The sequence below is a fragment of the Scleropages formosus genome, chromosome 1 (assembly GCF_900964775.1).
Source record: "Scleropages formosus chromosome 1, fSclFor1.1, whole genome shotgun sequence".
In the NCBI taxonomy this organism is placed as follows: domain Eukaryota; kingdom Metazoa; phylum Chordata; class Actinopteri; order Osteoglossiformes; family Osteoglossidae; genus Scleropages; species Scleropages formosus.
The window spans coordinates 7,495,189-7,518,323 of NC_041806.1; the positions used below are offsets into that span (position 1 = coordinate 7,495,189).

Here is a 23,135-nt window from a genome sequence, read left to right on the forward strand (position 1 = left end):
GGAACCGGTGACTCCGAGTTGCTCTTAGTGTGTGTGTGTGCGTGCAAGTGAGAGTGTGGCTACCCTGCAATGGACTGGTGTCCTGTCCACGGTGTATCCCTTTCCCCCCAGGCCATACACCCGATGCTTCCAGGATAGGCTCCGGTTCACCGTGACCCTCCTCAGGACAAGCAGTTATTGAAATTGGATAGATGAATGGATATTAGTTTTAATTAAGCTATAGAGGATGGTCTTGTTAATGGAGGTACAATAAAAAAAGCGCAGATGTGTAGAGTGCTGAGTTGACCTCCACTTTTGTATCACCGTCCATCTGAGGCCGCACACACACACACCAGTATGCAGTATAGGAATCCAAATGTGCTTTGAAAATGGTCTGTCAAGTGGTGTTTTAAAAACCACTTTTTATGTCCTTTTTCAACTGTACATTCATTGGTGTGGAGAAAAACACCTGCTAAATTAATAAACGTAAATTTAATTCGTGAGCCTGACGACAAAAATGAACTCCAGAGATATCGTTGTCTAAGGTGGAATAAGGCCCAGTTACAGTTGGTTCAAGTGGTTTTCTTCCCCTTTTGCATCAAATTTATTATTTGTCATCTGTGAGTTCATTCACTTAGCCTTTAAACCAGGGCTACGTCTCAGAAAAGAAAAGGAAAAAAAAAACCCAGAAAACACACGGTTAACGGTTGTCACGTTATGCCGCGACACAATCGAACGCCCCAAAATCGGTCGCGCGCACCGAGGAACCCGTCCCCTCACGCGCTTTGACGAGCGCGCCTTTTCCCCTTCTCGCCGCCACCGCGCGGCGACGCGCACGGCGGTCACGTGACCCGACGCCGTTCGTTCCCAGGGTTCCGCGAGAGCAGTTTGCCCCACCCCACCTCTTGAGCGCTGTCTCTCTCCCAATGTGCAATTCCCGGAGAAAAGGGCAGAAAAGGCGAGAAATGGCCCGCGCGACCACTTTTTTCCCGCCTCTGTGAGTACGTGGCGTGCTAACGGAGGAGTCGCCGCGGGAGCCGAGCTCGTCCCTGCGCGTGTCCGCGGTGTTCGCGTGTCTACATGCACATGTATGTCTGCCAGCCGAATTGGAGATGAATACAAAGCCGCGAGTGACAGCAGGCTCTACCTGCGAGGGACGGCGGAACGCCGCGTGTTTCTCCTAATTCTACACTAATCCCGCGGAGACAGACCGCAAGCGGCCCGGCGGTGAAGCGCGGCGTCCAAACCCGCGGGCCGCAGCTGTGAGCAGCGCTCCGAATTACGGCGACGAAGGCGGAGACGGCGCTGGGCCTGTCCGGGCTCCGAGCGAACCGTCGAGCAGAGCGGCACCATTTAGAGGAGCACATCGCTCCGTTGGGGGTCAAAACGGAACCGTGGAGTGGCGAACGCGGCCTTGGACTCTGACGGATGTAAACGGCCGAGGGCGCGAGCTGTCAGCATAGTCCCCCTGAGCGCGCGGTAGGCTGTCGTGCTCCTGATTTCCCGTCCCCGGCCCGTCCCGACGTGTGTGTTTCCGCGGAGGAAGATTAGAGAGCGATCGCAGACTGGCGTCTTCTCATCTGGAATCGCCTTTTTTAGGCTAGAGGGGGGCACAAAGAGCCGGTACAGGGGGTGGCCGCCGTGGGCCGTTGGCGGATCCTCCGGCGGGACTCGCTCCCCCTCCCCCGGTGACCCCTCGGCGGGCTGCGCCGCGCTCCTGTCGCTGCCCCTTTCTGCCCACGAGCGAAGGACACGTCCGTGCACGCGGAGTGAATTTGTTCCGTTTCCATACGAGCGCTCGTGCTGGAATTCTGCAAAAAAAAAAAAAAAAAAAAAAAAAAATCAAAAGCCTCCATCAATCACGAGGCGCTCGTCCTACTAGCAGCGCTCCTCACCGACCGATTCGCTCCGAGAAATCTCCATGACATAAAAAGGGACAAGTAAATAATCCCTCTTCCCCCCCCCATCAGAAAAAAAAAAGTTTACACATCCTGCTGCCATATTAGTAAGAGCGGACATGTCTGATAAATCATTATCGACGCGTTAATTCCTGCGGGGCCGAGAGAGGACTGGGGGTTATATTTATTTATCCTTAACATTTTAATTTCTATTCCCCCCCACCGACATTTCCCCTCCCCTGAGCCGTAGTTGTTTTCTTTCCGCGGGGAGGGAGGGTGGGAGGGGGAAGATGGGCTGTTTGGGCAACAGTAAGACGGAGGACCAGCGCAACGAGGAGAAGGCGCAGAGGGAGGCCAACAAGAAGATCGAGAAGCAGCTGCAGAAGGACAAGCAGATCTACCGGGCTACACACCGGCTGCTGCTGCTCGGTCAGTGCTAAACTCACTCACTCACTCACTCACACACACCTTCGAGTGCCGGGTTCGTCCACATGATCAGATCAACGCCGTGAACGTGGGGCTCCGGCCCGCTTATTATTTCTTCCAACGCACATCGCGCCGATTTCACACGTTTCTCAAGAACAGTGCCAACTCGTCCACCTGAGTCTAAACCCCGTTTGTTGTAGTGAGAGAAATACGGGAGATGTTACTTGATGACGCGAGCTCGTGCTGTCTTTGACTCGACGTGGTTGTTGTGTCAACTTTTGGTGCGACGGGTTCGCTGGGATTTAGCGCTCGCTCTTAAAGGGATGGGCGCTTGGGTGTATTTGTCGGAGGGTTTGCGTTGACGCTTAAGGGATGGGGAGGTTCCCACTCGCGAGGGGTTCAGTATTTGTTCGCACTTGAAGACTGATGGAGTGGCTGCAATATCACTCCTAGTGTGTCTGAACTTCTCACGAGGCGTGTTTTTAAAATGCAAGTCCTTCTGTGCGTTTGTGTGGTCGAGGCCTAATGGCCAGCTGCCACCATGATGGCTTTAGAGTTGGGTGCACAGCTCTCTCTGGGTGTTTTTGGGGTTTACATGTTATTTCTATGTATTCATTAACTGACTCTCTTCTCCAAAGCGACTTCTTGTTAAACCACTTACAATTGTTTACCCATTTATACATCCAGGTGATTTTTACTGGTACAATTCAGGGTAAGTACCTTGCTCAAGGATAGTATAGTGGGAGGTGAGACTCGAACCTGTGACCTTTGAGCCCCAAGACAGCAGCTCTTACTACTAATGGCTGCCCATCACAATCTATAGATTATTAAAAGTAATTTTTTTTTTCTCATACTAGCCAGCTCTCTTTAGGGTTAGTTTCCCCATAATGGTTTTCCTGTTGTAGCCTCTACTGCTCCATTAATCTACTGTTACTGCAAAAGCAATTTAAGAGACGTTTCGAGCCATTGGAATGTTTCGGATTTTAAAAAAAAAAAAACGCTAAGGGTTCGTGTAAAAGTACAGCAAATAAATTTCAATGATCTATTATTTAGCAACATTTTTTTTTTTTTTTTTAAACAATGACTTACCCATTTATACAGCAGGGTATGCTTACTGTGTCAGTCGAGGGTAAGAAAACTAACCTAGGGAATTGCGGCAAGAGGGGAATTAGAACTAGGGATGTTTACATGCCAAGGTGGAAGCCCTAAGCTCTGTGCTACCCGATGCCCAAAATCTTTTTGCCTGCTCTGCAGCTTACAGCAGAGACCCTTTCTGTTAGGCGCAGTTTAATATTTAGAACCCAGCTGATGCAGCCTAACGCTGAACTCTACTCTTCTGCCTTTCGAAACATTTGCTGCAGGAAACAAACGTTCGGTAGGATGGGTATTTAAGTTACTCATTCAAATAATACATGTTTACACACAACCTCAACAATTAAAAGTAATCAGTGACCTGGCTTAAAACAACTGACTTTCAAAAACTGGCAATTTTTCAATTTATGGTAAGACTCAAACTCCCAACCTTAAAGCTGCTGCCTTTGGACCCAAAGGTCGCAGGTTCGAATCCCACCTCCAGCTGTATTATCCTCGAGCAAGATAGTTACCCTAAATTGCTCCAGTAAAATGACCCAGCTGTACAAAGGGGTAAATAATTGTAGGTAGGTTAACACTGTAAGTCCCTTTGGAGAAGAAATGTCAGATAAATGAGTAAATATAATACAGGGCTACAGGTGGGTTGTGATGAATGGTTCTCTCCTCCAAAGTGTTTTACGGTGTCTGACGGAGTCTCCCGTGTCATACAGGAAAAAGTGTTTCGCAGGATGCTTATGGGAGGGAGGTGTTCCTCTGTCGAGTTAGTGGGGGTGTTGGCACTGGGTAAGAATTGGGTAATTTGCTGAGACTAATTGGGGGGGACAATGAAATGTCATGAAAGAAGCCAAGTCTCACCTGTGGTTGGTTAACCTTGATGTTTGTTTTAAGTTCTATAGATCAGTTTAAATGGGGGGGTGCAGTGGCGCAGCAGGTTTGGCCCGTGCCTGCTCTCCGGTGGGTCTAGGGTTCAAGTCCCGCTTGGGGTGCCTTGCGACAGACTGGTGTCCCATCCTGGGTGCGTCCCTTTCCCTCCAGCCAACCCGGCTCGCTGCGACCCCGCTTGGGACAAGCGGTTTCAGACTGTGTGTGAGATCAGTTTAATAAAGGTCACTGCATATTCCTCACCTGTGAAGCACCTGTGAAGTCTGCAAATTCCATGCCGTTTCTGAGAGGTGAACAAGTGACAAAAAGGTCACAATCCCATTTTCCAAATGCAGAGCAATGAATTGTCTGGAATATTTACTTTTTTCATTTAGTTGACACTTTTCTCCAAAGCAACTTAAAATGTTAATTGACTTATAATTATTTACCCATTTATACAGCTGGGTAATTTTACTGGAGCAATTTAGGATAAGTACCTTGTTCAATGGTACTACAGCTGGAGCTGGGATTGAAACCTGTGACCTTTGAGTCCAAAGGCGGCAGCGGCAGCTCTAACCACTACGCTAGCAACCCGGATGTCCCATGTTTCCCCAGGACCTGTTGAGGTTGCTTGATTTGGGGAAGATGATGAAAGGAGAAAATTCCAAAGAGAAGCAACAGTATTTCTTGCTTTTACCTGCTGTTACTCAAAATGATTCAGTAGTTCATCAAAGCTCTTGTGTTCGCAGGTGCTGGAGAGTCTGGGAAGAGCACCATCGTGAAACAGATGCGGATCCTGCATGTCAATGGCTTCAACGCAGAGTAAGTTTCTCTTTGCTTGCTGTGCTGAGCAAACGTGGACATTGCATATGCCTAAGAAACATTAACTTTCTCAAATTGGTTAAAATTAAATTCGCTTGAAGTCGTGTAATGGAACGGCACGCGATCGATCGACAGAAATAATCGAAACGCGTAGCCTAGAAGGAAATGGTCAAAGCACACACTCGAGATGTAAACAGCCAAACAGTGGATGTCCCAGAGGAATATTGAAAATGCTCTCGTTGCTGAAAGGGAAGAGCTGAAACATACACACTTGTGCGGAAGAGAGTCCAGTTGCAGCATGCAGCTCACTGTATTACTGTGTCTGTATAGATGAGGAATATACAGAACAGATTGACAGTATGGTATGGGCTCCGCTGCCTTTAAGTGTCCTGGCACAAGATTACTCGTTTTTATTTAGCTGACACATATAGAAACATTATTAATCCCAAAGAAAATTGCACAGAAAATGGATATCAGGGATTTAAACTGTGCCACTGCATACCTTTAAATGTTAACCTACTTAGTTATTTGCTCATTTATACAGCTGGGTAATTATTGGAGCCATTTAGGGTTAATACCTTGGTCAGGGGATTTAAACCAGGCATTAACCACTGTGCCACCTGCTGGATGATGTGCACCACCTAATTAGTAGAGTACATAATTTTTTTTATTATTTTTTTTTTTTAAAAGGTGTTCAGTGTGTATTGTCCCAGGTACTGAGTTACGGCAGGGATCTTAAGATAGCCGTGTGCGTGTGTCGCACGCGTCAGTTGGGTGTCAGGTCACTGTTTTTAAGCCACTGCTGGAATGCTGCTCTGTAGCTCCTCCTCCTCGGATCCTAGACAGAGATGCAATACCCAAAGTTCCGCAGCACGTATTCCCGCATTTTCCGTATTCGTTTTATATGCATTTTTTTGCATCGCTGTACGACACACGTTTCCTTTAGTCTACCTGGACCCAAAGGTCGCAGGTTTGATCCCCATCTCTGGTGTAGTACCGTTGAGCGAGGTACTTACCCTAAATTTGTTCCAGCAAAAAAAGATTACCTAGCTGTATAAATGGGTAAATAATTGTAAGCTTGTATCTGCAATAGTTGTAACCGCGTCATTGTAAGTCGCTATGGAGCGTCAGCTAATAGAGCAAATGTAGTAAAATGTATATCTTTCAATAAAATGCCTACAAATAGTTGGAAGTGACAGAAGTGCTTTTCTAAGAAAGTCCCTTTTGTTTTGTCCCCTCAGTACAGATACCCCCAAAGGCATGACATCGCTCCTTTGATTTCTTTTATAAAAAAAAAAAAAAAACAGAAAAATCTGTAGGAACACAACAGCGTTCTTTTCAAACTGCGCCACACAAAGAGCCCTTCAGAAAGCCCCTGCCAGTTGAAAGAGCGGCACCCCTCAATGCGACCGCTTGCTTCACGTGTCCGTAGGAGGCTCTTGCGCAGGGCCGCCCGGGTGCCCTGGACGGCCGACGCCATGTGTCCCCGCAGCTCTAGCTCTTAACTGGCAGAGCAGAGCGTGGAGACAAACAACGGTTTGAGCTCTAGAACTCTGCTTGCCCTCAGGAAGAGCGTCTTTGCAAGCTGAGCCACTCCCTGCCCCTCCCTGTTACACGGAGAGACTCGTAGCGGTGTGTATCGGGAGGGAGAGTCACTAACCACATCCTCCGATAGCCCATCAACATCCACGTTGTGCTTGTTTACTCAAGAAAGAAGAAAAACTGTTGCGTTTTCGGCCCCAAAGCTGCTTGCAATCGACTTAATTGCACTCAGTGTTAAGTTAAACTCTGATGCAAAACATAATGCACTAATGACATGGATTTTTACTTTGCAGAGAGAAAAAACAGAAAATCCAGGACATTAAAAATAACATTAAAGAAGCTATAGAGGTAAGTTTTACAGACTTTTACACTCATGCCAAGTACAAGTTGACAGTGTGACCCAGATTGAGCCACATCTGTTGTAAAATTGGCAGCACTTCTTTGAGCCACCTGACACTTTTTATGGCTTATCGGACCTGTTTAGGGGTCAGGTGGGTGCCAGGCTCCTCGACTGCGTCTGTATATAAAGTTGTGTTCTTTCCACAGACTATTGTGACAGCCATGAGCACTCTAGTGCCACCAGTCCAGCTCGCCAGTCCTGGGAACCAGTCCAGAATCAAGTACATTCTCAACTTAGTCGGCCAAAAGAACTTTGATTTTCCGCCTGTGAGTATGACGCAAAGCACACATACCCAGAGACGCACACAGATACACACTAGTGAACAGTCCAGCTGCAGTGTGTATGGCAAGGTAAGCTTCCTCTGAATCAGCAGCCAAAGGATTTGATGGGAAGGGTCTGTTGGACAGGGTCGCACAGCGGCGCAGCAGATGGACATCAGTTCTGCTCTGGCTCAGTCTGTGGAGTTTCTCTGTTCTCCAGGCATGTCAGCTTCCTCCCGCAGTCCAAAGACTTGTGTTTTGGATGAATCGATAACTTCAAATTGATGTGTGTGCGCACCCACTGCAGTGGACTGCTGTCCTGTCCACAGTGTACCCTGCTCTGCACTGGAAATACTTTGTATGGGCAGGAAGGTGCTGTTGTAGTTAAAGACGACTTTGGACAAGAAGTTTACAGTTTCTTAAGTAAGGAAATATTTGGTTTAAAAAAAAAAAAAAAAAAACTTTCTGACAGCTGGTAGCGTAATGGTTAGAGCTACTGCCGTTGGACACAAAGGCTGCAGGTTTGATCCCCACCTCCGGCTGTAGTACCCTTGAACAAGGTACTTACCCTGAATTGCTCCAGTAAAATAATCCAGCTGTATAAATGGGTAAATAACTGTAGGTAGACTAACATTGTAAGTTGCTTTGGAGAAAAGCATCAGCTAAATGAATAAATGTAAACGGGTTAAAATCTGAGGAATACGTGCGAAACATCTCACGGATTTAGCGGCACGAGATGATGAGCTTATTTCCTCATGGTTTTCTGGCCATGCAGCATGTGGTGTTTTGAACTCGGCGTAGATTGGGAACGGGCACATGAAGCCCTTTATCGCCACGTTCGTTTGCGTGCTCTTTGTTTATGTAACGGGAACATTTTGGTTTGGCAGAAGTGTTTAAAAAAAAAAAAAAAAAAGTTCTCAGTACGAGTGTGTGCTTAATGCAGAGTGAAACAAATATGTCGGCTACATTTTTTGTGGAACAGGACAGTATTGATGTTGTGTGTAACAAGTCTGATGGGCAGGATTTCATTGTAATGTTTGCTGGAGATCATTTCTACAGCTTGCGGAGGACTGTTTGCATCTGAGAACAGTTGTTTGGTTAAGGGTCTTTTCAAAGGTCTTTCAGTTCGTAGCGAAGCTCTCTGGTCGACAGCAATTGTTAAGGCTTGGAAAATAATCGTTTCATATTCAAACTGAAGCCTGATAGTTAAATGCGAGCCATAGCTGGAATTGCTGAGTAACTGCATGGAACCAATGTGTAAATATTTGGTACGAGTACGTAAAATATGGGGCAGCTGGGTAGCGTAGTGGTTAGAGCTGTTACCTTTGGACCTGAAGGTCACAGGTTTGATTCCTACCTCTGGCTGTAATACCCCTGAGCCAAAGTACTTACCCCAGAATTGCTCCAGTAAAATTACCCACCTGTATAAATGGGTAAATAATTTTAAGTAGCTTAACACTGTAAGTCGCTTTGAAGAAACGTATCGGCTAAATGAATAAAAAAAAATGTAAACGTGGCTCTGTATGGCACCATATGGCTCTCCATTTCTCTCCATGTCTCCACAAAAATGACATCTGCTTGGCTCAAAGCCAGCACACAGTGTCTTCTGCTGATGCGCGAATGATCGTGTGATGTTCCCTGCTGAACACAGCCATGAGATGCTGGCAGCTGGAGACGGTTACCTCTATGGGGTGTGTGGCGGTAATTACCTGGCGTCCTACCTTGGGGATCTCTGCCGGTTAATTGAATGAGCCTTAGGGAGGGATGTGTTCCCCACTGCCTATTAGTGCTAATTGTGGCAATAACGTGAAGGGCTCCCAGTGGACCTGGTGCACGTACCGCTATGGTGAAGAGCGCCCCGGTGCAGCGGAATCATTCTCGCTCCGAAATTGACTCTGATCTCCCGAACGGTTCGGGAAAGATGTGCTGTTGAGGGGAGGAAGCCGCTTTAGCGAACTGAGAGGTGGTGTCCGAAACACCCACCGCACATCGCTGGACTTGGAGAGCATTCCAGGAATGTTCTGATACCTTGGTTCAGACAGAACGGAGTTGGGCCACAGGGTCTGCAGGCTTTCATATTGCCAGCAATTACTTCTTTAATAAAAGGAACATCGCCTAGCACCTCTGAATAACACAACTCAACAACGTTTTTTCAAAGTTCTTCGTTTCATCGATTTCCCCCCCCCCCCCGTTTCCGTTGATTATGATTAAACTTTACCGATTTACAAAAAATACCACTAGTTCTTCTAGTGTGTGTTTTAGCCACAGAATCTTGCTTGCACTATTTTTCCATACAATTTTTCAAGAATGAGAATTTTCACTCATGTAAGGAACAGTAAATTGAGTGATTTTTAAATACAATTTATTAATAATAGTAAAATGACATATTCTGCACTGGAACATCAGATCCTAGAAAGGTACTGGAATATTTGGTGCTTGGAACCTGGTGCCAAAACTTCCTAATTTCAAGAGTGTGGAATGTTTTTCATAAAAACTAACACATAGCAGGAGCTAATGCCAAAAGTATGTTTAACAAAACCGAATGGAAAGTGCAAAAAAGTTTTTTTTCGTTCTGTTGTGTAATTGATTGAACTACTTTTTAAGGAGCAAACTTATCCATATTAGAAATGATAGGTGTCACAATTTACTGTGTAATTATTCACTTTCACCCACAAACTACCTTTTTTCTCACAGTTGAAGTGCAGGGAGCAGTAAAGGAGTATGATTGCCTACCTTATGGACTCAAGTGCAGCCATAAGTTAATGCTGCTCTCTTCATTCATTCAAGATAGACAGGACAAGATGTTATACCCCATGTGTATATTACAATGGCTGTACACAAAGACTCAGTCCAACCAACAAGACTGTTTGTGCCCCATGTTTAGTTGTGTGTTTGAATTTAACAACTCGCAGAGCGTAATTTTAAAAGAAATTTGTTTCACCTTATGGCTTCCTTTACATGGTTATTCAGATAAAATGAGGAGCCAGAATATGAAGAAGACAGACTGCTACATGGCTGTCCTCATTTTAATAAGCACACAGAACTATTACAGTGGGCCCCCCCTTGCTTGCGGATTTAACTGCAACCAAAAGTCGGTTTGTCACTTAAATTATTATTTTTATTTTTTTATAGAGCGCTCTTCTCACGCAGTGACACAGATCGCTTTAACACAGGGATACAGCAAGAAAAATTGATACAAACAAAGACAGTCAACTAATGGCTACCATGATGAAGAACTTATTATAGAGCTATAAGTATACCTACTGGCCACCGGGGAAAGGAACAAAAACTCCCAACTGAAGGCTGAGGGAGAAAAAAACCTCTGGGGGTCCACGGGCCAGTGGTTGCCCACCCCTCCTGGGCATTCTAGAAAGTACTTAAATCTCGTATGTCAACTGTATCACGGAGCTGGCCAGATGCTCCTCGTCAATGCTATGTGCAGCGACTCATGTAATGTACACTGGTGGGGGGGGGGGGGGAGCATGGGATTAAATGATTGAACTTCAGTCTGTTGGTGGAAAGCACTTTTGTTTACTGAGTTGTACGCCACTTCGGAGAAAAGCGTGTGCTTAATGGCACAGCGAGTAGCGCTGCTGTCTCACAGCGCCTGGGCTGTGCGAGAGGACCTGCTCAGTCTGTGTGGGGTTTGTGTGTTCTCCCATGTCTGCGTGGGTTTTCTCCAGGTGCTCTGGTTTCTGCCCACAGTCCAAAGACATGCTGTTCAGGTTCCCCCATAGTGTGTGAGTGACAGTGTTCCACTGATGTATGGATGAGTGACCCATTGTAAATAGTGTATGTAGCAGTGTAAGTCACCTTGGTGAATAAGGTGTGTGGGCTGGTAACACTACAAAGAGTTTGTTGAAAGTTGCTTTGGAGAAAAGGGTCTGCTAAATGAATGAATGTAAACGTAATTGTCAGCAACCCAGACAGATTTGCAGGCCAGGAGGCAGCAGCGGGGCTTTTCGGACGGGAACAGAGTAGCAACACTCGACTGGCTCGATCTCAGCATCTTCCTCTGTTTTCTGGGCATCTCGTACATACCTGCGCATTTTGAGTATTTTCTGCACAGCATAAGTAAAAAAAAAAAGCCTGATAAAGGACCCTGCCAGAACTCATTTATGGTTCAAGGATCCTTTTTCCACCCTGCACATAACGTGAAATGTACTGATGATGCTCAATGCAAGCATAATAAGAAATAAAAGCATCGTATTTATAAGAGATTTAAAATACAGTGCAAGTTGTGTGTTGTTTAACTTGAAACACAGGCAGCTGCTCATCTGTTGGGAGCTGGAGGACAGAAGCAGCACTTCGCTCACGGACCAAACCAGGTAGATGTGGAAGCCGCAGAATCATCTACAGTTTTTTCACCTTCTGTTGGCTTCTTCATGCCTGCGGAGACCCGTTAAAAAAAAAAAAAGGGGGGGGGGGAGTGGCCCTTATTCATAGTATTTCCGCGCATCCCGTGATGCTCTGGCACGCAGTTTGGGCGCGCTACCCCTTGAGGAAAGCGATAAACACTAAGCACCTCAGCCAGAGCCATCTGTATCGACACGAAGCTCCTTTTTCGAGAAGTTTGTCATGTGGGGACCCGCTGCAGCTGGTTGCACGTGAACAGCTCAGTAGTAGTGAGCCCTGCTCTTGTCCCCCTTGTGGCAGGATATGAGCAGTACACTTGCAGACAACAGTTCTTTATTTAAATTGACCCTCGTTAACACAAATGAGTTGTTTTACAATAAATCGTTCCATACCATAGATTTCCAACCAGTTTTTTTTTTTTTTTTTTTTTTTTTTTTTTTCGGTCTCATTGTTTTTGAAATTGCAGAGGTGACATTCGTTGACCAAAGACGGCTATATTGCGATGTGTTAATTCTTTAATTTTTCTTGAAAATAGGTGAAAATCCATCACACTTTATGTGTTGCTGTATTAAGCTGCTCTGAAGCGCACAGTAGTAGTATTGCTTTGCTGAAACTGTCGGCATGTGCAGTAAGTTGACGAGAATTGAACTGTCAGTTTTGTCCTCCCATTCATTCAACACCTTCTTTCTCTGTGGTCTAAGACCCCCCCCATGGGGTACCCCAGTAGAAATAATAAAAAAAAAAAAAATTAAAAAAAAATAAAGAAAATCTTGAAATTGCTGATTTTGATGTAATGGTGGTGTTGTATGGATAACAAGGTGAATAACCATGATACAGTACCTTCAAATTTTATTTCCTGAATAGCCTGTAGAAATATTAATATAGATATATTTTTAATAATATAGTAATACATAAAAATGTCAATATGGAAATATTAATATACAATAATATGTTCTTTATTATATATATTAATCAGTATTGATGAAGAAATGGTCATATATTGTCTTAAAATACCTATTATTTGTTATTATTGTATCATTGTGTTGAAGTGTTTTGCCACCACTAAATTGTTCATATAAATATTTTCTATACACTTCTGTAATCAGAAGGATCAACACTAGATTCATGCTTTGTAAAAATAAAATTGAAGCTCTGCTCTTTACATTGAAATGCTGTACAAGAGATTGCTGTAGTGCTCTGGTGTTTGGGAAAATAAGTTCTATTCCTCAATATTTCTTTGCAGTTATGCAACAGGGCAATAGGTGGCGTAGTTCTTAGAGCATCTGCCTTGCACCTGAACCCGCCAGGTTTCAATCCCTGCCTTTGTTGTAGTATTTCTGTCACACACTTTCTTGTAGTATGAAATTTAATTAAATGAGATTTTACAGCGACTAATTCATTTTTGTAGGTCGATATTTACGTGGATTTCTTCTCTTGGGCTTTGTCTTTTGTTTAGTCGGCGCAGATCATCTTATATGCAGGTAGCTCTGCTTCAGAGAATCACACCTGAGCTGATGGTTGTGTGTGTGTGGGGGGGGGGGGGGGTTTATTTAAATAAATTAGCAGTATGGGCGTAGCCTTCTGCCAGATGATGGACACCGCAGGTAAATGAGATGCCGAGGAAGTGCCCGTGTCCCAGTGTCAGCCGTCACCTCCCCTCTTCACCTCTCGTTGGCAGGAGTTCTACGAACATGCCAAGTCGCTGTGGCAGGACGAAGGGGTGAGGGCCTGCTTTGAGAGGTCCAATGAGTACCAACTGATCGACTGTGCACAGTAGTAAGTACGCGGTTCCAATGTCGGGACGCACCAACATTGAGTCGCATACACGTGGCCACGCCGTTCATGCGAAAGGGTTTTAAGAAGGGCGACGAGTGTCATCTATTTCCAAAATGTTTGGAAAGGGTTTACTCTGTTTTGGTATGCATGGGCTACCTGGTAGCCCTTTAAGATCCTTTAAAGACCCCCCATCATTGCTGTAGCTCTACCTTTCCCCAACTGCAATCACACAAGATTTGTGGCTAATGGTCTATTTATAGTGCCTCTGGCTCTGTCACTATGGCAACGAAGCTGGAGGCCAGGGAGCTATTTTTGAAGTTGCTCTGTAATGTCAGACAACCCTCTGCCACCTCTCAGCTGCTAACTTCTCTCCAGTTGTGTACATGCAAACAAGGAAATATTAATACCAAGGGTGTCGCTTGTATTTTCAGCTAACAATCATACTTACTGGAATGTATGTGACAAACGTCGTAATTTCATTATCAGTCTTCTGTGTATAATCACTTCAGACAGTAGAAACGCAGTAGAAAAGGTGACGATGACTGGGATATTATGGATATCGTCCCTTTCTAGCACGGGCTGTGAGGTTCCGTCTGTCCAACCGTTTAGAAGTGAAGTCCTGTGTAGAGGATCCCGGAAAGTGTACGCAAGCCAAGTTTTTGAGATGACTGAGAAAGTAGAGGGCGTTCCCTGTCCAAACACAGTAATCCCTACCCTGTTGTGGAATAATTTGAGTCACGTACTTTATTGATGCAGGGAGCAGTGGTATGAGCTCTGCAGTGATTTGCTTTCTTCATAATTGGGGGGATTAAGGCTATACAGTTATGCCGTGGCAATGATTACATGGTTATTATAGTATAAAGTGACCTGTAAACAGGTACTGTTTTTCTCTAGCTGGCCCTTTAGAATGAGGCCACTTTGTAGACTTTGGAAGATGGTATGAATAATTCAAGGTACTTGAGTTTCCTAAATTTTAAAGTTGATGGGTTCATTTAACAGTCAGTGTAACCGTGTGCTTTTTTTTTTTTTTTTTTACTTTTCTGTCGCAGCTTTTTAGACAAGATTGACATTGTGAAGCAGAGCGACTACACTCCTACAGACCAGGTGAGGTTCTGCTGCTCAGGTTTCATATCGAACTGAGCAAGCGTTTGCGCATCCAAGCTTTAGTGATGAATATGAACTAAATTGATAGAAGGCCAGATTAAACATAAGAGCAACATGTGATTTTTGGAAGAAAAGTCTGCACTTGCAGGCAAAACACCAGATTACATGTAGTGGCATATTTAGGAACAACCCTCCACTTGTCTGAGGGATGTAGAGGGTAGACATTTATCCACTTTGGATTTGGATATGTATGAAAAGATTGTCTTGGAGCATGAATTCATCGAGAGGACACAGCATGGACCTTAGGATGTGCACCTGGTCACCTGAAATGTCTCAATATTCTTGTGCTGTTACATGACCAGTGAGAGCAATTTCAAACCCAGGTTCTCCAGTGTGGCGTGTCCCTCACATTACAGCCACCGTGTTTCGCAGTTAGCAACAGGCAGTGTCGCTCAAAGGCATCCTTTGTCTTTCTCCAAATATAAACCTGGGGAGATTACGCATCGTGTCTGGGTCGTCAGCACAGCATTGTGCTCAGGCACAGAAATGGAGAATGAAGCACAAAAATGTCCACTAATTTTTATTATTTTTTTATATACATTGTCTTGACTACTGTCTCAAACAAATGAAAGATTTCCAGTGGTCCAGAAAAAAATGTGAAACTTGTAGAAACATTGTTTATAAAAAAAAAAAAAAAAAAACAATTGGAAATGGCCAGTTTCCTTAGGCCTCTTGAATCATGGGAGAACACAAACCCTTCTGGTTTTTTTTTTTTTGTCATGTTGTGTATATATACAAAGTGGCATAAGTGTTTGTTTATGCTTTTACACCCTGAAGAATTTACCATCGTTTTGTACAAAACTATTTTAAATCACTGCACTGTAATAGAAGGACATTTTCATTTGGTATTATTGCCTGATTGAAAAGTCCTATTTGACATGTGATTAGCAGATTAGTTGCTATGCCAAGATCTGTGTAGGCATTTTCCCTTACTGATTAGGGGCCAGTTTTTTGTTTGGGTATCATTTACTGTATTTTTTTTTTTTTTCCCCCCCATCACACTTGGATATAGTTGGTTTCTGGCCACCAGCCCCACACTATATACTGGCTTTTTAATTTTAAAGTGTCCCATTTTTTGGTGAAGCTGCGACACAAAGGTTGACTGAATTCTGTGATAACTGTCAAAGGACAAAGAGTGAGAATGACTATGGCTAACGTCTGCCCCTCTGTCAGGACCTGCTGCGATGCAGAGTGCTTACATCTGGGATTTTTGAGACACGGTTTCAGGTGGACAAAGTCAATTTCCAGTAAGTCAGATACGCAGCTTCTTTGTCTTTTTTGTGCTCGAGTTACAAGTCTTCAAAGATGCTGAACTTTCCCAGTTCATTATTAACTGTTTTCTTCACTCCATTGTCTGAAATTTTGCCTGTTGTGAAGCGAAAGTGACCTGCATTTCCGCCGCCAGCCATTAGGTGGCACTAAAACCCTCAAAGGAAGTATGAATGGGACCAGCTGCCTGGTTCAGCTTTCTTCACATGGTTACGGCTCAAGTCTGGTGTTTGAGTGTGACCGTTCAATATGTTTACAGGAGGTATCGAATAGGCTTTTGTGGATAGAAGGTATTTCGGTCACTTTAAATTGCTTTTAATTTTACTCTAACTGGAAGTTACAGCTTGCGAATATAATGAGACATCTGTATTATTAAGCATGGCTTGGTGGTTAAAGTAACTTTGGATTTAGAGACAGATTGATTGACAGCCAGGCAGCTGAGTTCCAGGTGCATTTGTAATGTGAGGAGTCGGTGTTCTTAGTAGAAATGCTGTTGCGAGTCCTGCTATTTATCCGTCTGCGCTTGCTGGCCTGCTGGTCACTGGCAGCAGCACAAGACATCAGTTCAGAAACAGAAGTGGAGAAATCCTCATTATCTCTTCTCATGATATTATTTCTCTGTACAGCATGTTTGATGTAGGAGGACAGAGGGATGAACGACGGAAATGGATCCAGTGTTTCAATGGTAAAACTCATTCTTTGCTGGTTTTTTTTAAATTATCATTATTATTTCTAATACATAAGTTCATAAATTGGCTCTCCACGCAAGGCTGTCCAAATGAGCTGTCCTGCGATCGATTCTCTGGAGTGTTTCCCACCCATTTCAAGTGGGGTTCCGGGGCCTCGTGCTGGTGCGTTGGTGCCCAGCCAGATTGCGTACATCATCCGCGAGCCTTTCTCCATCGCAGCTCTCTGTGCCCTTTGTTTGCAGATGTCACTGCCATTATTTTTGTGGTGGCCAGCAGCAGCTACAACATGGTGATCCGAGAAGATAATCAGACCAATCGCTTACAGGAGGCTCTGAACCTCTTCAAGAACATCTGGAACAACAGGTAAAGTTCCTCTACTCAGACCCTTAAAAGATGTCAGCCTCTGCACAGATACGTGTCTCCTTTTTGCTTCTGACACTTTTTCCCTGCCTTTCTAGGTGGCTGCGGACCATTTCCGTTATACTGTTCCTCAACAAACAGGACCTGCTGGCTGAGAAAGTTTTGGCAGGGAAGTCTAAAATAGAGGAATACTTTCCAGAGTTCGCGCGCTACACCACACCAGATGACGGTGATGACCACAACCATGTTCTATATGTTGTTCCATGCTGTGTTTCACTGTAATAACAGATCTGCACATGGTGTATTAGATTGAAGCCAGTTTTGATTGGTCGCAAGGTGTCATGCTAGTGCCCAGAGAACATCAGTCCCAAAAAAACCACTTTCGTGAAGAAAAATACAAAGGAGTCATAGCACGTATAAAAGCAGTGGCACTTAGAGATTAGTGTACTGCTGTGGTTTTAACAGACCGTTTGGCCTTTTGGGAGACTCCTGTGAGTATTGGAGGGTGTTCTGTCGGCTTTGTCCCACCTGCAGTCCCCTGATTCTGCGTTTTGATTTGCAGTAAATCTTTATAAACCACTGAATCGTTGGCCCTATTGCAGCGGAACATTTTATAGGTTGTACATTCACTTTGTGTTCGTTATAGAAATCATGGCGCTTTCGTTTTTCTGTCCCTCCCAAAGCAATTCCCGAACCTGGCGAGGACCCGCAAGTGACTCGGGCAAAGTACTTCATACGCGATGAGTTCCTGGTAAGGGCGTTGCCGTCCGTCCATCAGGGCCGCTCCTTTCAAGGCTTCTTGTAACTTTGCGCGCGTAGCAGTGCTGCATGTCTCTTCGCCACGTAGCTTGAAGTCAACACAGACGCCCGGCTCTTCTCGTCTTTTGCAGAGGGTGAGCACGGCCAGTGGGGACGGGCGGCACTACTGCTATCCGCATTTCACGTGCGCCGTGGACACGGAGAACATCCGCCGCGTCTTCAACGACTGCCGGGACATCATCCAGAGGATGCACCTGCGCCAGTACGAGCTCTTATGATGGGAGGAGCTGGATGGACTTTTCAAGCCCCGCCTCTGACGCAGCGCTGCCCCCTCGACTCCCACTTCTCTGGCCCTGCCCTCTACGCCGATTTGCTATTTTTGTGGAAACGTCCTCCTCTCAATCGGAGAACAACGCCATGCAAGTCAAAGACCCTCTAAAGGCAGCGATGACCACAGGAAGCCAAGACTGCTGAAACTCACTGCACTTTAGTTCTGCGCTCAGGACTGTCCTCCATCGCACACAAATGACAAGACGGCTACAGACGGCCCCATGCCCCCCCCCCCGTCTCACACAGACACCTCGCACCCGTGTTTATCATACTCAATTCACTCATTCACTTCCCCTGAAACGGCGTACAACCGCGTACTCTCACCTCCCGCTTTGTTAGTCTGTAGGCCGCAGAGCACCGGAAGAGCTGCCTTACCTGTAGAGCTCCATGAGGACAGACACGGATGGATGGACCATTCCAGAAACGGACGCACAGAGGGGAGTTACTGACCGATGCGACGAAGGAAGAGCGAATCAGTAAAAACCAGTGGACTGTAAGCATAGTTTGCCTGGGGGATGGCTTTGTGGTGTCCAGGTGTGTGTGTGTTTGGAACACGTACATGACCATCAACTCATTTCTCATGATTTGCTTGGTTAGACAGGCTAAAACCATGGATACACACATTAATGTAACGCCAGTGAACTCTCCGTCTCCCCCGATTGTGTGCTTGTACCGACTGTGCTGTTGTGCTCCATCATTCCTGGCCTTTACTTTTTTTTTTTTAAATTTCTTTGAAGGGAACTTAATAAAAAAATACAATAAAACAAGTCAAGATAATGACAGAGGAAAATGTATGGAGCTGTATTGCCATCCTCTTTCTTAAAGGGCCAGCAAGGCTTTCAGTACGTCTTTCTTACTCCTGGACTACAGCCCTTGTATAGACTGTAAAATGTATTTTGTACTTTACTGAAGAAGAGATACTTGTAGGATATCCCTGTGCCTTGATCACAACTGTACGTATATAATGAGCTAAGGTGTATGGAATGTTCCGCTGTGCTATACAGTCCCCCTCCCCCGTGTTCGACGGACGAGGTGAAAGTTTGTTTGGATGGGGTGGATAAGAACTGCCGCTGGTGGTTTGAATTTTTTTTTTTTTTTTTGCCTGTTTGGTCAAAAGATACTTTTTCTTGTTTTTATATAGCGGTGCGGATGTGTGATTGTCTGTCTCTTGCCCGCGAGGTTCATGCAGGTTTGCGGAGTCTCTGAATGTGGTGCAGCTTCGCTTAAAATTTACGGCAAAACACAGATGTGGCAACAGTTTTGGTGTCAGCGAACTGTGTGTGTGTAAGAACAGCTGGGTGGGAGCCCCGTGTTGCCTGGCGATGCGGGGAGTCGGTATGCTGGGGGGTTCTTGGTGTTCATCACCACGGTTTTCCTACCTTTTCTGCCTTCAGAAACGCGTATTATCAAAATCGTGGCTAAAGCAGCAGGTAAAGTACAACGCAGGTAGCAAGTGTTGAAAGGAGAAGAGGGCTACGAAAAAGTATACTGGTGTTGGGCTACTGGGGTAAGGTAAAGCCTTTGACATTTGAATTGCTTACATAAAATTTACTACTTTTTAAATTTTTTTTATTATTATTTTTGTCAGCCTATCCCAGTATGCAGTTTGTCAGTGGAATGAGGTGCCATATAGTCTCTACAGTCATGTGTCGTGGGCCAAATTATTTCTCTCCGGTCCAAAGTGGGGAGCTGGCAGTGTTTTCTCTCATGAATCCAAGAATTGCCATCTGAACATTTTGTAGTTTGAGGAAAATAAATAGTATTTTAATATACATGGCAATGGGTAGATTGGGTAGGTTTGTTTGTTTCTGCTCTGAAATGTGCACTGACCCGGGCGGGAAGTGTCGCTACGCAGTGCGAGTAGCACGGGGGGACGGGTGGAAACTGCGCACTGTGAACGGTGTCCGTGTTTGCACCTCGGTCGAGTTCCCTTCCTCGGCCTTCTGCACTTTCATACACAGTCACTTGTTGGCGGTGTGTATGGATCTGATGGAACTGATCAAAGGTAGAGAGAAGAGTGTTGAAGTAGCAGAAGGGGGTCGTAGCAAAGAACATATGCAGGTAGTGGACAACAAATGGAAATGACTGCCCCAAAGGTACCCGGCCTGCTATAGTGTCATACTCTCGATTTTGCTGGTCGGATGGAGACGTGCTGATGCAGGACTTCGCTGGACTACAAATGTGTTTGGAATCTAGGTTTGGTTGTGCCATATGTACATTAACTGTCTCAACGAAGAACTTAATGAATGAAATCATTTTTACGCTTTATCCTGCTGTGGCCTCTTCTGTGAAGGTCCATCTGGACCATTTAGTGAATGAACCCTCTGCCCACGTTGACTCCTGCTGTCTTGTTCACTAATCCAGATTAATGGTGGCTTTTGGAAAGGCTGCCAGCAGTTGCTTTGTTGCTCTTCTCCATGACAATGTTTGTAGTTCTCCCTGCTGACATCACCTTAGGGACGGTTTGCTTTGACCGTCGCATCACGTCATGCACACCAGCACAGTTGCGCTGTTCTAATTTGTATCAGATTCAGGACTCCTTGGAGACGCCGTGTGTATTTCCCTCACTAGTGGGGCACGCCTACAAACATTGCATATATCCTATGGCTCTCGTAGCCTTAAACATTTCCTGTCCACTACCTGGATATTCCATGTGTAAAAACCTGATTAAGAACAAGGACCTTACTCACACTTGTTCAATACGTTTTCAGAAGAATACACTACCAATGTACTTATCAGTTTAATGGTTTTATGCAAAATTAATTTCATGTAAGCTGTTTAAAATGTTAGTCCTCAAATGCACTGGTTAGTGCATGAATTTCATGTACCAAAGTCTGTATGAACTCTATGTATTTGTGATGTGTATTTTAAATCTATATTGTATATATACTGTATATGGTTCAAAAAGTGTATGTTCATATGTATATAGAGGGATAACTTAAATCCTTACAGTAAGCACAGGTCTTTTGAATTTTTAGTATGTTGACACTTTGAGACTAGGGGTTATTCATTGTTTCCTTTATAGCTTTAATTCTTTGGAAAGCAAAGTATCATACTGCAAAAAAAACCCAATTTTTACCAACTTTGTTCTCTGAAGAAAAGGAAAAAAACTCAATTACTGTTTGGGTCATTCCTAGCACGGTAGATATGATGTAATGTTCTCGTAGGAAGTCCTCCACAAATTGCCAGAGCCCTACGCCGCCTGCCTGACTCACTATGGTAGTTGCTGGACTGATGACCTCAGCCGTTTGCCCTTCCGCACCAGGAGCCAGATGCCCATCCTCTGTACGGGCTCTGCACCGCAGCTCGTGGACCCACTTCCCCAGTCCCATGACCCAAGACTGACTTCAAAATCTCTACACCTTCTCTTTTAAAAATTAACAGCTGAAAGAAAGGGTTATCAATTAGGTTTATTTAATGTTCTTGCATTCATTCATTCATTGAGCTAATGCTTTTCTCTGCTGTTGACAATTGTTACAACAGGGTAGTTTTGCAGGAGCAATTTAGGGTAAGTACCTTGCTCCAGGGTACTAGAGCACTAGGTGAGATTTGAACCGGCAAACTTCGGTTCCATAGTGGTTCTCAGTTTGAAAAAATCCCTGTGGAACATCCATGGGGCATCAAAAGAACACACTAACTTTTTGTTTTTTTTTTTTTTTTTTTTTTTTTTTGCCTGGTAATCTAATTTCTCAATGCTGTATAATAACAATGGTAGGAATGAGTTCTGAGAAGCTTGTAGATTCAGCACTATACCTACCATACTTGTTCTCTGCACACTCTTCTCCCCCCCCCCCCCCCCGATCTGTTCAACCTCACTGGAGACTGTTCAGTGGGCTGGAAGGTACAAGGCTGCACCCTGATCCTTATCATTCACTATCCGCACGAGCAAGGCCAATAGGGGTCGTGACGTGGGCAACTGTTTGATAATTTTCCATTGTAAACTTCAGCGTGGAGCCTGCAAAATTTAACGCAACTGCATTTCTTTGTGCATGAAGAAATGAGTGGGGAGGGAGTCCTTTTCCAGTGGCATCACACTTGACTTACATCCCTCAATGTACCTTACCACACTATGCTTCCAGGATAGGTTCCAGACCACCTCACCCTTCCATGGGAGCAGCCAGTTATTGATACTGAATAAACTGGACTCAAGGACTCGCCACACTACCGAGCAACATAAGTTTTAAAAAAAGAAAAAGAAAAAAAAAAAGCATGGGGTGTAACATCCTATCCTGTGTATGTTGAATAGCAAATAAGGCATAAATATGCTGGTATTGTATTAACTACCTTAACAGGTGTGATTGGTGTAAGTGGTCATATGCAACCCATTTATACTGCAGAGTGATTTACTTACCTTGAGTGTAACAGTACTTTCCCGCAGTGAGTCCATCGCCTTCAGCCTTCGGGTCACGTGTACAACATGGTGACCCTTCGGCCACACCCAGTGGGAACACACTCTTATACCTCACAACTGAAACAAGTGCTTTGCTCAGTGTGTCAAGTGTCATTTAAACTTCTGAAAAATTAGTTATAAGTGAACCTGAAGAATTACAACTGTATAGTACAGCTTGAAAGTATGTGAGCCCTACAAGAAAGCTCATTCTTGTATGAAATAACTAAACTAAATCTAACTTATGAAGTTAATAAATTACTGATTTACACAGCTGATTCTACCTACTTGGTTTAATCAATACAGCTTGGGCTTCGCTTATTTTTATACCTGCATTACTCCCGTGTTTCTACTACACACACGATTTCCTCTAAAGAAGCCTATAGAATTGATCATTACACACCTATTATGTCACATGAAAAAGGATTCTTATTAAATAGCCATTTCATGGTAAAAGTAAGGGACACTAGGGGTTCACATACTTTCCATTCACTATCCAATGACTTTATGAAGTCTAACAGACAATTAGGACATTGATTCTTCCCCTTTTTCACTTGGTCACTAATGTAACACTATATTTAAACCATCGCCAAATGTAAGGAAATTGAGAAAAACTGAATAGTGCTTCCCTACAAAAACTACCTACAGTGACAGGATTTTCTATTAAGTCTGTCATGAGTAACAAAAATAATTACCTTATGAACACAATCAGCATTAATAAAAAAAATCTTAATTTCATCACCACTCCTACCCCCAACCCACGAC

At 44.5% G+C, this 23,135-nt stretch overlaps 1 protein-coding gene across 1 annotated transcript; it reads left to right on the forward strand.

The window, feature by feature from the left end:
* Positions 1-829: 829 nt before the first annotated feature.
* Positions 830-21,613, forward strand: LOC108930457 (guanine nucleotide-binding protein G(s) subunit alpha-like). Its single transcript, XM_018745697.2, has 12 exons — positions 830-2,306; positions 5,006-5,078; positions 6,914-6,968; positions 7,167-7,286; positions 13,315-13,412; positions 14,462-14,516; positions 15,750-15,823; positions 16,472-16,530; positions 16,777-16,897; positions 16,993-17,123; positions 17,578-17,645; positions 17,785-21,613. The coding sequence occupies exons 1-12, from the start codon at positions 2,168-2,170 to the stop codon at positions 17,929-17,931; spliced, it is 1,140 nt and encodes a 379-aa protein (XP_018601213.1). The 5' UTR covers positions 830-2,167; the 3' UTR covers positions 17,932-21,613.
* The last annotated feature ends 1,522 nt before the right edge of the window (positions 21,614-23,135 follow it).